Source organism: Diadema setosum, chromosome 12 (assembly GCF_964275005.1).
Source record: "Diadema setosum chromosome 12, eeDiaSeto1, whole genome shotgun sequence".
Lineage (NCBI taxonomy): Eukaryota > Metazoa > Echinodermata > Echinoidea > Diadematoida > Diadematidae > Diadema > Diadema setosum.
Genome location: NC_092696.1, coordinates 30,980,444 through 30,997,240, shown reverse-complemented (window position 1 = coordinate 30,997,240; position 16,797 = coordinate 30,980,444). Strand labels below are relative to the sequence as shown.

Sequence of the window (16,797 nt, the reverse complement as noted above, 5' to 3'; positions counted from 1 at the left end):
CGCGCCGTAAGTCAGGATACGTTATTTTGCCTAATTGATATGTTGCTGCGTGAAGATTCTCGCACAACGTAAGTGAGGATACGCTCTTTTGGCAAACTAGAATTACTCATCAGCACAGTGTTGTGATTCGGTAAAGTGCTGTATCTATTCTAAACATGGCAATTACTCTAAAACGGGAAGTCCTATTTTACTGAAATTTTCCCGAGATATTCTTTATTAATGCCTTAGAAACTTCGCTGCTTTAAAAGTGTTTTACTCGTATGACGGAAAAATGGGAACCAATTGAATTTTCAAAGTCGTTTTTCTCAGAACATGATATTCTGAGTTACGTTGTTTTGCCTTATTACGGCCGAGGTGGGCGTTGGCTCAAGACCGTCTGGTGGTTCACCTGGAAATCGACGAAAACTTATTGTCGCCGTCGTCGTCGAAAGAAAACGGACTAGAGGCAAATAGGCATGTCCTGGTTTGTCTCGCCTCTTAGCACTTAAAATTCACTTAGCAGAGCACGTTCCTTGGGGAAAGCAATTCCTCCCAAGATTGTAGACGGGAACGCCGAGAAAGTGATAACAGTCCTCTCTAACCGGAGTCCGAATGTCGACTGACACGACCAATGCATTTTTAACATGAACATTATTACATACATGGAAAATTCCGTCAGGCATGCCCAGCTTAATATATTCATAACATTAAACTCAACCTGGGCGAAGTGTGTAAGGATGCGGTTCAAAACGAATGACTCAAACGGAGATTACGTAACTGGTGGTGTTTACAAACATTCGCGATCGTGCACGTGTGATCGCATACACATGATCATAAAACATGAAGATCACAATTTTAAGTGATTACATGGTCAAATTCGTAACATTGCGAAGTATAATTTCAGCGACGCAAGTCATAAATTAAATCGCCATAATCAAACAGAGGGAGTATAAGAGAATTATATGATAGTTTAAGGCATGTTTCATTAACAATATGACGAAGTCGACTAAAATACAACTTTACCAGCTTTACCAAGTAATGTATTGATGTGAACATCCCACTTTAATTGCTGGTCAAGTGTAACTCCAAGGTACTTAACTGTTTCTTTGTGTTTGATCGCCTGCCCGCATAACTTTATGCGAAGGGCATTGCGGCGTGATAATAAAGAGCGAGAACCAATAAAAAAACCTCAGTCTTTTGGAGATTTAGACTAAGTTTGTTAACGCACATCCAATCATGATATTCTTTTAAGATCGTTGTTTAGAACGTTTTCAATATGGATAGGGTCATTATGTGACAAGTGAATGCGACAATTCTTTACTTGACTGACAATGTCATTAATATAAATCACAAAGAGAACTGGCCCCAGGATAGAGCACTGTGGGACACCATGGAGTATATCTGAACAATTTGACATAGAAGAATTTAGAAGAAGTGTTCCGACTTTTCGATTTGTTAAATAGCTTCTAAACCAAGCAAGACAAGCGTCAGAAAAAAAAAATTGCTTTAACTTTTGCAACATAATGAAAGGATCCACCGAATCGAACGCTTTCTTTAAATCAATGAAGATTGACCCTGTGTAAAGACCTCTGTCGATGGCGACCAAAATGTCATCCGTGACTTTTAGGAAAGCAGTGGTGGTAGAATGTTTCTCCTGACTGCGCTGTAGATATCAGATCGTTTGTTTTTAAATAACTTGTAAGCTGCTTTTGTACTATATTTTCAAGATCTTTTGAAACATAGGGTAAAATCGCAATGGGGCGATAATTTTAGGACAAGATTAATCACCTGAATTGAATAAAGGAATGGGTTTGGTCACTTTCCACTGAATGGGGTTGATTGATATTTTACTTTTTCACTGACACAACAAAAAATGGAACTAAACAAACTATTTTGTGCATACATTTATCCAAATATTCGTTACAGTATATTTATTGCTCAAAGACAAATTATGCAATTCTTCATGCAGAGAATTCAGGAGACCATTATCTTAAGCAAACACTTGACGAGGACAATAGCCTCAAAAATTATTGTCTATGTAGAATACAACATTTTAAGAATATAACATATAAATTACAACACACTGAGTGGCGATAAAGAGAAAGAAAGAGAAGAATGAGGGGACAAAGTGCAGCGATGCATTGTGCAAGATGTGAAAAAATATACAATTTATATGCGTTCTTCTCTGATGCTTTAGGAACAATAACTTGTGCGTTTACATGGTAGCATTATCATTATAAGAACGTGTAATATCAGGAAAAAAAGAAATAACAACATAACATGTTAAGCGGATTCTCTGACTGCAAAATCAAATGTGGAAAAATTGATGCTCTTGGGATATCAATGTGAAAAACCTCATTTTAGAGAACAACCAACACTGTCGGCAGCAACTCTATACCACAGCACAACAGACAGATGAGAGCGGGGAGAAACATTTTTCTTTTTATCTCATCGTAACATGCATCGTCGATGTTTCACACGTTTTTCAATTATGCAAAAGAAGAGCAAGTTACAAGTATTAAAGTAAGCGTCTTTATGCAAAGGTCGATACAAGTGTGATATCTTTTATTCGTAGTATTTCTAATCTCTTTGTTTGATAGTCATTTGCAGGTTAAGTATCTCGCCATCAAGTAGAATGGTAGTTTAAGTTGTAATTTACTACAGTCAAACCTGTCTTAACGGCCAACTATCTATGACGACCACCTGCTTTATAGCGGCCACTGAAAAATCCCCCGCACGAAGTTTCTTTATCAGAGCCTTTATATAGCGGTCACCTGCCTAACGCGGCCAGTGACAAAAAAAAAAAAAAAAAAAATAGCTGAACCGTTGAATCAGCCATGAATATACCTTGGCTTTATTTTTCATTGCGTATTATACATTCTACCGAGTCCTATCTCAGTCACAACCACACAGACATGATTGACAAAATTCATGCAGCTCTTTGCCGTGAAAAGCCGTCTTTTGAATAACGCTAATTTGACACGTTTGACTAGAACTAGGCTCTAGTAATGTCGCTCTACACAAAGACTACAAGGACAAAGACAGCTCCTAATAACATCGTAGAATTTGAACAAGATTAAAATATCTTTGAATAAATAGGTCACTTGTCTGGGTATTGTGTGTTGCTTATGTCAGTTTCGCACATCATCAATCCCTCACATTCATTCGTGAACCCCTTTCATGTAAACCGGCGCGAACCAGTGCGGTTTCTCAGGCCCGAAATGTTGTTTTAGAAATCAAAAGAACAGAAATAGGCCAAAAACCAATAACAACAACAACAACAACAACCAGAAAACAATACAATGAAGCAAATTGTACACACACACACACACACAATCCATATGATAGCTGCACATGCAAACTAATTTGCTTGTGGTTTTTGTTTGAATAACACGCGGTATTTTATGCTATAATACAATGCAAGTGTTGATATTAAAAATGGCCACAGACCTGTCTATAGCAGCCACTTTTGTTGTTTCCCTTGGATGGCCCCTGTAGACGGATTTGACTGTATCTGTAACTACATATCATATTCAGCAAGATAATTCATCTCGCCATAACGACATATACTATCTAGTGAGGTCGAGTTGACTGTATAATTCATGTACAGACGACATTCACATTTATTGACAATTATTCTTTTTCAGGAAGCAGATTTGGAAACTGATTTGTATGTCATCATGACAGCATGAGTTTTCGGAAGTCATACGTCAGGCAGCCATATCGACATGATATACTTTTTTTAAAGAAGTTGACCTGGCATAATGAACTGCTTTTATAAGAATGATAGTTTATTAGATTTATATACGAGGAACCCAGATCGAAGCTTGCTAGGGAGCAGCGCACTGTACGAGTTTGACTGCAGTCACAGACAAACAGAAGTGATCAATATACAGCGTGAGGGCGCTATTTTGTGGGAGTTACTTCATGTGGAGACAAACATTGTAGATGAAGTAGAAGAAAAAAAAACATTAGAAATGTTGCTTTATTGTTCTCTTCCTTTAATTCACTGGCTATTTGCTCGAAAGTTTTGATTCTCTGGAAAAACAATTTTGATGTTCTCATTCTATTGTATTCATCACACTTTTTTCAGTTAAAGTTGTGGAGCCTGGTTAATTCGGTATGATACGATGACTCGAATAACGATATGTAATAAATCAACCAGTAGGCCTACGTTGTATCCTGCTAGCATTTTATAGCTATATTACAATGTTGAATTGTCCACTAACGATATATTCCTCTTGATTAGGCAACAATAATGTTCAATAACAATGTTCAACAAATATTCTATACTTTGGAGATTGCCTTCATAAAATATGGCGCGACTTTACTCCTCTCACATGTCTTGTTACTGTTCAATGAGACTTTGCGACTATTTCGTCCAGTTTTGTCCCAACTTTTTTTTTTTTGCACATCGTATCTTTTTAACAATTTCACCTAGTCTATCCATTATGTTTTATGTTATCATTTTTACTTTGATTCACTCGGTGTACATGTGGATCGTTATGACTGGCAATACATTGCATTTATCCGAACCTGACCAAGAACGGTAGAAAAGCGAGTGATGTTAAATGCCATTAAGTATGAGGAACATGGACTGTAGGGAATTACGAAGCCATCTTTCATCCACTGACTCGTTGATTGTGTCGATACACTCCTATGTATAAAAAAAAACACACACACACAAATGGGGGAGTACATTATGCTGATTCAAATAACGTCGTTATTAGTGTTATTGCAATTTAATCATATTACTGTGTTGATTAAGTAGAAAAGAATATAGCTTGATGTTATGTCTATAGCTTTAAAATGTGCCACCTTACATCATATTATGGTAGTCTTCGATCAACCTCTACAATGGTTTCTTTTGTTCGTGTTCAACTATTCCTCTTTCCCATTTTCACACCTTTTCATTAATCTCTGTTTTTAAGTTTCACATTTCCATTCTGTTGTTTTGTTTAGATTGAAGATCTGAATATCAGCCTTAGCAGCCGTAATGACGATATCCTAAGTCAGTCCTCGGTGGGAGAAGACTTGGCCAAATGGGTGTGTGCTATGCCACGTCTTTCAAGGTTCACTCTCAAATGTCCCTACTTGCCCAACAGTTTCTTCTCAACAGCCGCCACCTTAGCATCATCATGTAAGGTACATGTATGTAGTATTTGACTGTAATTGATATGAGTCATGTAGTGTTGGGAAAGTACTGCATTTTGTTTTTCGAGAAATAAAAAAAAAACTGTATTGTAGAGTAGTAAAGAGACTCCTTCAGCAAATCAATCCGATTTTACTTGATATTGACATAACATTATTTGTAACTTCAATCCTCCTCAGCATTATGACATTCAATGTACGAACGAAAGCATATAGGTATGAACACTTTTCATGCATTGACAAATGTACTGAAATCGAGTGCAATGCGATTCTTCTGTGATGCGGTTAGGCTTTACACAGTCTTTTCTTTACTGACGATACAATGTTTCTCTCCGATAAGTGTGATTATTGAATTTTCGCCATGAAACAAACATTGCACAAGCAGGCAGAGAGGAGTGAGGGAAGTTGGAGAGAGAGAGGGAGAGAGAGATAAAGAGAGAGAGAGAGAGAGAAAGAGAATGATATATATATATATATATATATACATATATATATATGTATATATATATATATATATATATATATATATATATATAAACATATATATAATATTGTGACGAACTCGCCTTCTCGTCGTGGTTTAAGAGAGTGTGTTTGACTGTTTGTACAAATGTCTCGGCGAGCCGTGTCAGAATGGCCGATCCCTTTAAATAATTAAAACTACTAGTGTGTATGCTACCATGTATCATGTTGTGTCAGAAGCAGCTCACCAACACAAGCGGCACACATACCAAGTTCAGCATCACTTAAAGTATGTCACTCCCAAGCGTCACTTGTAGAGGATGTTAAATTGGTACACTTATTTTTTTACCAACTTTTGCTACCAACTCTTGCTACCAAGTTCTACTACCAAGTGTTGTAACCAACTTTTGTTACCAACTCAGTCACGCTAACGTGGAACACCTTTTACAACCATATTGGTGGCACAGGTATCGTTGATGGCACGGGGTAAAGTGCTGTGTCGCACCGTTACCAACTTCCTCATGCAACGACTGGAACTTGGATTGGGCACAGGGCATATGCGACAAGTCACATTACCACTTATTCCCGAAATCCAACGGCGACGACTGGAACTTGGATTGGGCACGGACTATGCGACAAGTCACATTACCAATATACCCGAAATCCAACGGTGACGACTGGAACTTGGATTGGGCACGGACTTTGCGACAAGTCACATTACCCATTATACCCGAAATCCAATGACTTGCTAGTTGGTCTTCTCAGGAACGGCGCTCCAACTCAGGAACATGTACCACCATTCTCCTAAGCTGTTGTATTGTGATAGAATCCTCAAGAAGATACAGTGAAGACAGCAATTCAGGAACACATGTACAGCTTATTACATATAGAAGTGCATCATACACGAGCTGCTTGTTGCGGACTATATGTGACTGTGCACCTCAAAACGAACATAAAGTCGCACACACTGATTTTGCGTGAGGACTGAAAATAAGTGAAATGGGTCAACCTAGCCGAACTTGACTTTTTCATATTTTCTGAAAGAGCGGGTCTTCTTTTACATTATGCTAAAATTCGGTATCATAAAATGGGCAGGAAAGTGTGTTTTTTAGCAGTTTGTCTCGAACGTTTTTGGTAGAATAGTGTGATTAGGTGTGTCTTTAGAATCCTTTTTTCATTTCTGAAAAACCATGTCCACACTCTTCACTTTCAACTCTAATAACTTTTGAATGGATAGTGCTACTGCTTTGAAAGTTGGCATTAATAATGGACAGAATGTGTTGATGAGGCATGCTTAATTTCACTTTAATCTGATAATCCCTTCATTGTTGTTACTCCTGTGGTTTACTTCCTGTTTTTTTGTCCCATTCATCGCACAGCCAGCACGGTTTGGTAAAGATTAAGCGCTTGAATAGACACTGTACTTCAGAGCCTCTTTTCTCAGTTCACACTTTTCCTGAGTATCTGCTTTCTTTCCAATTTAATATAGGTTAGGAGAGTCCATAATATTTGAGTTATACATCATTTTAAAGCTTAAAGTCTGCTCTTTCAGAATATGGTCTTAACTAAAAATTCATGTCTGGCGACTTTTTGTTTGTTTTGAGGTGCAGGGTCACATATCACACAACGGCCACTTTATATGCCTCTCCTCCTATCGCGGAATGAGGAGGCAATCCCGCACGGCCGTGAACAACGCGGTAAATACTCGCAGTAGTCATTCAAATTATTTACAATGTTGGCGTGGTTACAAAATTCGTACAATGATTATACGTTTAACAGTATCTCTTGTACATGGTTACTATAATTCGACATGTATCATCGGTCTAAACCGGAGTTGGTAGTAAATAACCCAAACTTGCCCATGACAAACAAGTAACCACATATTTAATAATAAAAGTTAAAAGTCATAATAATGCACTACCACATTAAAATGTTTGTCCAACATTCCGATAATGCGCCCATTTCTGTACTACAGGCACAATCGATTATGACAAATTATTATCGAACGGTTAAATCGAATTTCGTTACATGGCTACCCTCCCCATGCAGGCTTCGTCCCTGGAGCCGAACACATGAAGAAAGAAAAAGTGGCAACAACAAAATTCACTACTACTAAACGTATTGTGCACTTATTCTGTCACAAAACTCTTACAGTTCATAACGACGTTATGAGACAACTACAGTCTTTAGCTCAGATCTGTCTAACTTTCATAGACAAACTCATCTTATTAAGAGTTCAACAGTCTCTTCATTTGATTTCCTGTCCTAGCTGCTCCCTTGCAGCAGACAGGTCGACACGAGGGATGTCACATTTCATCCTGGCATGGTGTACCAGAATGAATCCGATGTTTGACGAGAAGAACGGACGTGCCTCAACGGAGAGTGGCTCCTCGATCGGGGTAGATAGTCAGGTGGTCTTCCCGGTGACCGAGAATAGCGTGCAGGTGAGGAAGAGTCGTCACACCGGCGATGTCCACTAGGTAGCTTTCCCGCAACCACTGGTGCTGTCGCGCTGACGCTGACACGTGTCCCTGCTCGGCCTGTAGAGAACACCTCTAAGTCGTCTCTCAGAAGCTGGTGTGCCGATGAATTGCTTTCTGGGGGAGATTCTATCAAACTGCATTGACAGAAGTTATCCAGATGGGGCGGCACACGATTCTGAGTTATACATTCGTCGAGAGGCGTGGTCTCCGTGTCGTCCTCAGCAAGGCTGGTAAGGTTGGCTGGCGCAGCCCCTTTCACCAACATCGGTGCTGTCGTTGCTGCACATATCTGTTTCTCATTGTTTATACATGGGAGAGATACCCATGGAGTACGTAGCTGCATGTTCTGAAAGTCGAGCGCGGTTTGCAGACCAATCAAGAGATCCAGACCAAGGATGCCCTCAGCTCTTATGTCAGCTACTACCAAGTCAACATGGCACAAGCAGGAGCCAAGCTGAAGTTGCATGGTTGCATGTCCCTTTGTTTTCAACCGAGATCCATCTGCTTGAAGAACGATGCTGTCACTGGTTCAAGTGGTGGCTTTCGCTCGGGTCTCATTCGCAGGTACATTCCTTCTGAGACATATGACTGCGATGCACCACTGTCTACCAGAAACATCACCTCCTGCCCTATCGACGCGTCGAGACTCCTGAAGAAGGTGGATGGAAGTCACCGAAAATTTGAGTTGTTCAATAAACTCTATATTGGCGAAATATTGCATTACCGGTTTATTCTTCGTTAAATTGGAGCCAATACGTGAATTCGCAACATATATATATATATATATATATATATATATATATATATATAGAGAGAGAGAGAGAGAGAGAGAGAGAGAGAGACAGAGAGAGAGAGAGACAGAGAGAGAGAGTGATTGAAAGAGAGTTCAGCAGGGGATCCCTAAATGTGCAGGTGTATGGCGCTGTACTATTCCCAGGAAGTAAACAGTGTACACAATATGTTTCTTTTTCTTTTAATAGGAAGGGATAAGGCAAAGCATATCGTTACTGAAACACAGACACACAGACACACATTCATGTGTCGGGTTAACAAACAAAGACTTGGCAAATTCAATTATATTAAATTCAATTCATTTATAATAAAAGAAAGAACTACACAAAACTAATGATTGTATGTTAATTTTGGCTTGAAATAAACAAATGTATTTTTTTTTACTCAAATAAAGAAAGATCTTTACAGCAAATTAGTTTTTAAAACAACCAGCGACGTCACTGGCTGTAGCTATCTCACGTCTAAAAAGGAGTGTATTGGGCCTATTAAAACATTTATCATATAGACCGAGAAAAATCGTTTTGATAAGATGCTCAGGATCATGATATTTTTTTTCTGTCGTATGTTGAAATCTTGCAATCCCAAAGACTGCACGCTACATCTGCGTCTACGCAATGTTTGTGCCTCATAATAAATCCAACTTTTAGGATAAAATGGAATAGTGTAAAATATTTAAAGACACTCTGACCTGTATAGAGTGACACTGGGGGACTCTGTGTGCGAAACTATGATAGTTACTTGTGATCACTTCCTCGCTGGCAAAGACCCACAAAAAGCAAGGCGGAGGAGCAGTAATTTGCATTCGTAAGTCACAACTCATTATTTTAATCTAGACGGAAACTATATACCTTAACGCGAAGGCTACTCAGGTGTCTTTGACTCTACGAGGATTAGATGTCGAGTCATACAATAGCAATGATACACCTTCCTATTATCTGTCAATTAGTTTATTCTCTCCAGGCTTTACATTGTTTTATGCTGCTATCATTTGCGATTAGTGATAGAGAATGTTACCTTTGGTACAAGATTTCCATGTCGCATATAGCATGTGATTGCTCAATAATGTAACTCAATGCTAGACGTTGTTGTTGTTTTTTGTTCGTTTGTTTGTTTTTCTTTGAAGTGATGAATCCTTCTTCTAGAAACTGGTTATTATCATTTCGATGTATTCCACTGCGAAGATCGTAACAAATACACAACTTAGTGGATTCTATTTCGTTGTCAGCTTCCAAAGAGTATAAGTTTACTAACTTGTAACATATCGTAACGTGTATAACACCTCTACAATGGTCTTCTTCTTCTTTTTTTTTTTTTTTTTTTTTGGCGTGTTCAAATATTTCTTCTTGCGATTTTCACACCATTCATTAATCTCTCTTTTTTATTTCCACTTTTCGATTCCGTTATTTTCTTCAGATTGAAGATCTGGACCTATATCTTGATAATGATGATGTCCTAAAGCTCTCCTCGGTGGGAGAAGACTTTGCCCAATGGGTGTGTACTATGCCACGTCTTTCCACGTTCAGACTGGAATGCGCCTACTTGACCGATAGTTTCCTCTTAACAGCCGCCACCTTACCATCATCGTGTCAGGTATGTACATGTAGTATTTGAATATAATTGATATGAGTGACGCAGTGTTGGGACAGGACTGATTTATTTTTTTTTTTTCATATAGATGAAAAAGAGTCTGTATTGTAGGGTAGTGTAGTGACTCCTTTAGCGAATCAATCCTACTTTACTTGATATTGACATAACTTTATTTGTAACTCTAGTCCTCCAAAGCCAGCATTATGAAATTCAATGTGCAAACGAAGGGATATGTATGAACGCTTTCCATGCAGTGACAAAAGTATGGACATCAAGTGCAATGCGTTTTTTTTTTTTCTTCCGTTATCTGGTTGTGCTTTACACATTCTTTTCTTTACTAATGATACAATATTTCTATCAGACAGGTTTCATCGTGGAATTTTTGCCATGAAACAAACATTGCACAAGCAGGGGGGGGGAGGGAGGGAGAGGGAGATTGAAAATGACGTCAGTGAGGGCTCCTTTAATGCGGTGATAATGCTGTACTATTCCCAGGATTATTTTTTCTTTTAATTCTAAGGGAGAGGTAAAATAATATCGTTACTACAACACAGACACACTGACACACCTACATGTGTCGGGTTAACAAACAAAGTCTTTAGCAAATTCAATTCAATTTATTTCATCTCATTTATAATAAATGAAAGAACTAAACAACACTACTGATTTGTACTATATTTTCAAGATCTTTTGAAACACAGAGTAAAATCGCAATGGGGCGATAATTTCTAGGACAAGATTTATCACCTGACTTGAATAAAGGAATGAGTTTGGTCACTTTCCACTGAATGGGGTTGATTGATTGATTTTATTTCTAAATTTCTTTGTCATATATAAATGAAATGCAAAGCCAATTGAAAAAAAAAAAAAAAACTAATTGAGTACAGTGTAATTTGAACCTGACAGTTAAAACAAATAACTAATTCAAATATTTTACTTTTTCCCTGACACAACAAAAAATGGAACTAAACAAACTATTTTGTGCATACATTTATCCAAACATACGTTACAGTATATTTATTGCTCAAAGACAAATTATGCAATTCTTCATGCAGGGAATTCAGGAGACCATTATCTTAAGCAAACACTTGACGAGGACAATAGCCTCAAAAATTATTGTCTATGTAGAATACAACATTTTAAGAATATAACATATAAATTACAACACACTGAGTGGCGATAAAGAGAAAGAAAGAGAAGAATGAGGGGACAAAGTGCAGCGATGCATTGTGCAAGATGTGAAAAATATACAATTTATATGCGTTCTTCTCTGATGCTTTAGGAACAATAACTTGTGCGTTTACATGGTAGCATTATCATTATAAGAACGTGTAATATCAGGAAAAAAAGAAATAACAACATAACATGTTAAGCGGATTCTCTGACTGCAAAATCAAATGTGGAAAAATTGATGCTCTTGGGATATCAATGTGAAAAACCTCATTTTAGAGAACAACCAACACTGTCGGCAGCAACTCTATACCACAGCACAACAGACAGATGAGAGCGGGGAGAAACATTTTTCTTTTTATCTCATCGTAACATGCATCGTTGATGTTCCACACGTTTTTCAATTATGCAAAAGAAGAGCAAGTTACAAGTATTAAAGTAAGCGTCTTTATGCAAAGGTCGATACAAGTGTGATATCTTTTATTCGTAGTATTTCTAATCTCTTATTTTGATAGTCATTTGCAGGTTAAGTATCTCGCCATCAAGTAGAATGGTAGTTTAAGTTGTAATTTACTACAGTCAAACCTGTCTTAACGGCCAACTATCTATGACGACCACCTGCTTTATAGCGGCCACTGAAAAATCCCCCGCACGAAGTTTCTTTATCAGAGCCTTTATATAGCGGTCACCTGCCTAACGCGGCCAGTGACCAAAAAAAAAAAAAAAAAAAAAAAAAATAGGTGAACCGTTGAATCAGCCATGAATATACGTTGGCTTTATTTTTCATTGCGTATTATACATTCTACCGAGTCCTATCTCAGTCACAACCACACAGACATGATTGACAAAATTCATGCAGCTCTTTGCCGTGAAAAGCCGTCTTTTGAATAACGCTAATTTGACACGTTTGACTAGAACTAGGCTCTAGTAATGTCGCTCTACACAAAGACTACAAGGACAAAGACAGCTCCTAATAACATCGTAGAATTTGAACAAGATTAAAATATCTTTGAATAAATAGGTCACTTGTCTGGGTATTGTGTGTTGCTTATGTCAGTTTCGCACATCATCAATCCCTCACATTCATTCGTGAACCCCTTTCATGTAAACCGGCTCGAACCAGTGCGGTTTCTCAGGCCCGAAATGTTGTTTTAGAAATCAAAAGAACAGAAATAGGCCAAAAACCAATAACAACAACAACAACAACCAGAAAACAATACAATGAAGCAAATTGTACACACACACACACACACAATCCATAATGATAGCTGCACATGCAAACTAATTTGCTTGTGGTTTTTGTTTGAATAACACGCGGTATCTGATGCTATAATACAATGCAAGTGTTGACATTAAAAACGGCCACAGACCTGTCTATAGCAGCCACTTTTGTTGTTTCCCTTGGATGGCCCCTGTAGACGGATTTGACTGCATCTGTAACTACATATCATATTCAGTGAGATAATTCATCTCGCCATAACGACATATACTATCTAGTGAGGTCGAGTTGACTGTATAATTCATGTACAGACGACATTCACATTTTGTGAAGGGTACTTGTTGAAAGAGTGTAAGTGCCTCTGCAGGTGTACACGTGCGCATGCATTTGGAAACGACTTTTGTACAGCAAGATAAATTTTATGTCATCATGACAATTATTCTTTTTTAGGAAGCAGATTTGGAAACTGATTTGTATGTCATCATGACAGCATGAGTTTTCGGAAGTCATACGTCAGGCAGCCATATCGACATGATATACTTTTTTTAAAGAAGTTGACCTGGCATAATGAACTGCTTTTATAAGAATGATAGTTTATTAGATTTATATACGAGGAACCCAGATCGAAGCTTGCTAGGGAGCAGCGCACTGTACGATTTTGAATGCAGTCACAGACAAACAGAAGTGATCAATATACAGCGTGAGGGCGCTATTTTGTGGGAGTTACTTCATGTGGAGACAAACATTGTAGATGAAGTAGAAGAAAAAAAAAACATTAGAAATGTTGCTTTATTGTTCTCTTCCTTTAATTCACTGGCTATTTGCTCGAAAGTTTTGATTCTCTGGAAAAACAATTTTGATGTTCTCATTCTATTGTATTCATCACACTTTTTTCAGTTAAAGTTGTGGAGCCTGGTTAATTCGGTATGATACGATGACTCGAATAACGATATGTAATAAATCAACCAGTAGGCCTACGTTGTATCCTGCTAGCATTTTATAGCTATATTACAATGTTGAATTGTCCACTAACGATATATTCCTCTTGATTAGGCAACAATAATGTTCAATAACAATGTTCAACAAACAAATGTTCTATACTTTGGAGATTGCCTTCATAAAATATAGCGCGACTTTACTCCTCTCACATGTCTTGTTACTGTTCAATGAGACTTTGCGACTATTTCGTCCAGTTTTGTCCCAACTTTTTTTTTTTGCACATCGTATCTTTTTAACAATTTCACCTAGTATATCCATTATGTTTTATGTTATCATTTTTACTTTGATTTACTCGGTGTACATGTGGATCGTTATGACTGGCAATACATTGCATTTATCCGAACCTGACCAAGAACGGTAGAAAAGCTAGTGATGTTAAATGCCATTAAGTATGAGGAACATGGACTGTAGGGAATTACGAAGCCATCTTTCATCCACTGACTCGTTGATTGTGTCGATACACTCCTATGTATATAAAAAAAAAAAAAAAAAAAACACAAATGGGGGAGTACATTATGCTGATTCAAATAACGTCGTTATTAGTGTTATTGCAATTTAATCATATTACTGTGTTGATTAAGTAGAAAAGAATATAGCTTGATGTTATGTCTATAGCTTTAAAATGTGCCACCTTACATCATATTATGGTAGTCTTCGATCAACCTCTACAATGGTTTCTTTTGTTCGTGTTCAACTATTCCTCTTTCCCATTTTCACACCTTTTCATTAATCTCTGTTTTTAAGTTCCACATTTCCATTCTGTTGTTTTGTTTAGATTGAAGATCTGAATATCAGCCTTAGCAGCCGTAATGACGATATCCTAAGTCAGTCCTCGGTGGGAGAAGACTTGGCCAAATGGGTGTGTGCTATGCCACGTCTTTCAAGGTTCACTCTCAAATGTCCCTACTTGCCCAACAGTTTCTTCTCAACAGCCGCCACCTTAGCATCATCATGTAAGGTACATGTATGTAGTATTTGACTATAATTGATATGAGTCATGTAGTGTTGGGAAAGTACTGCATTTTGTTTTTCGAGAAATAAAAAAAAAAAACTGTATTGTAGAGTAGTAAAGAGACTCCTTCAGCAAATCAATCCGATTTTACTTGATATTGACATTATTTGTAACTTCAATCCTCCTCAGCATTATGACATTCAATGTACGAACGAAAGCATATAGGTATGAACACTTTTCATGCATTGACAAATGTACTGAAATCGAGTGCAATGCGATTCTTCTGTGATGCGGTTAGGCTTTACACAGTCTTTTCTTTACTGACGATACAATGTTTCTCTCCGATAAGTGTGATTATTGAATTTTCGCCATGAAACAAACATTGCACAAGCAGGCAGAGAGGAGTGAGGGAAGTTGGAGAGAGAGAGGGAGAGAGAGATAAAGAGAGAGAGAGAAAGAGAATGCTATATATATATATATATATATATATATATATATATATGAAGGGTTTGTTTGCAAAAACCGATAAGTCCATATTTGTCAAATGGAGATATTTGCAATTAAAGGTGAAGAAAAATATAGAGAATAATAAGAAATTTTTGGCTTCTTTTGACCATAACTTCAAAAATATACCTTTATATGTAGTGGCCAATATATCGTTTAAAAGGTATTATTTTTTACTTTATGACAGAGACCGTACTTCAAAATCTTCAAAAATGGACTTATCGGTTTTTGCAAACAAACTCTTCATATATATATATATATATATATATATATATATATATATATACATATATATATCCCTAGTTGGCACCTTAGGGAGACATATTGGGGGGAAGTGTCTTCATTAGGGAGACAACTGGTCATTAAGGAGACAATTTGCGTGTCTCCATTGCGTAAACTGCCATTGAACATGTAATAATAAATTTGCATATAAAACAAATGGAAATGTCTTCCAAATGACCCATCTAGGAGTATATATATATATATATATATATATATATATATATATAAACATATGTATAATATTGTGACGAACTCGCCTTCTCGTCGTGGTTTAAGAGAGTGTGTTTGACTGTTTGTACAAATGTCTCGGCGAGCCGTGTCAGGATGGCCGATCCCTTTAAATAATTAAAACTACTAGTGTGTATGCTACCATGTATCATGTTGTGTCAGAAGCAGCTCACCAACACAAGCGGCACACATACCAAGTTCAGCATCACTTAAAGTATGTCACTCCCAAGCGTCACTTGTAGAGGATGTTAAATTGGTACACTTATTTTTTTACCAACTTTTGCTACCAACTCTTGCTACCAAGTTCTACTACCAAGTGTTGTAACCAACTTTTGTTACCAACTCAGTCACGTTAACGTGGAACACCTTTTACAACCATATTGGTGGCACAGGTATCGTTGATGGCACGGGGTAAAGTGCTGTGTCGCACCGTTACCAACTTCCTCATGCAACGACTGGAACTTGGATTGGGCACAGGGCATATGCGACAAGTCACATTACCACTTATTCCCGAAATCCAACGGCGACGACTGGAACTTGGATCGGGCACGGACTATGCGACAAGTCACATTACCAATATACCCGAAATCCAACGGTGACGACTGGAACTTGGATTGGGCACGGACTTTGCGACAAGTCACATTACCCATTATACCCGAAATCCAATGACTTGCTAGTTGGTCTTCTCAGGAACGGCGCTCCAACTCAGGAACATGTACCACCATTCTCCTAAGCTGTTGTATTGTGATAGAATCCTCAAGAAGATACAGTGAAGACAGCAATTCAGGAACACATGTACAGCTTATTACATATAGAAGTGCATCATACACGGGCTGCTTGTTGGGGACTATATCACACTTTATATGCCACTTTATATGCCTCTTTATATGCCACTTTATATGCCTCTTTATATGCCTCTCCTCCTATCGCGGAATGAGGAGGCAATCCCGCACGGTCGTGAACAACGCGGTAAATACCCGCAGTAGTCA

At 37.8% G+C, this 16,797-nt stretch overlaps 1 protein-coding gene across 1 annotated transcript in view; it reads left to right on the top strand.

Moving 5' to 3' along the window:
- Positions 1-16,797, top strand: part of LOC140235877 (uncharacterized) — a 237,445-nt gene that overhangs the window by 176,249 nt on the left and 44,399 nt on the right. The window contains exons 10-11 of the mRNA XM_072315871.1: positions 4,942-5,124; positions 14,618-14,800. Of these exons, the coding sequence (XP_072171972.1) occupies positions 4,942-5,124; positions 14,618-14,800 (366 nt within the window). The remainder of the gene's footprint in view (positions 1-4,941; positions 5,125-14,617; positions 14,801-16,797) is intronic.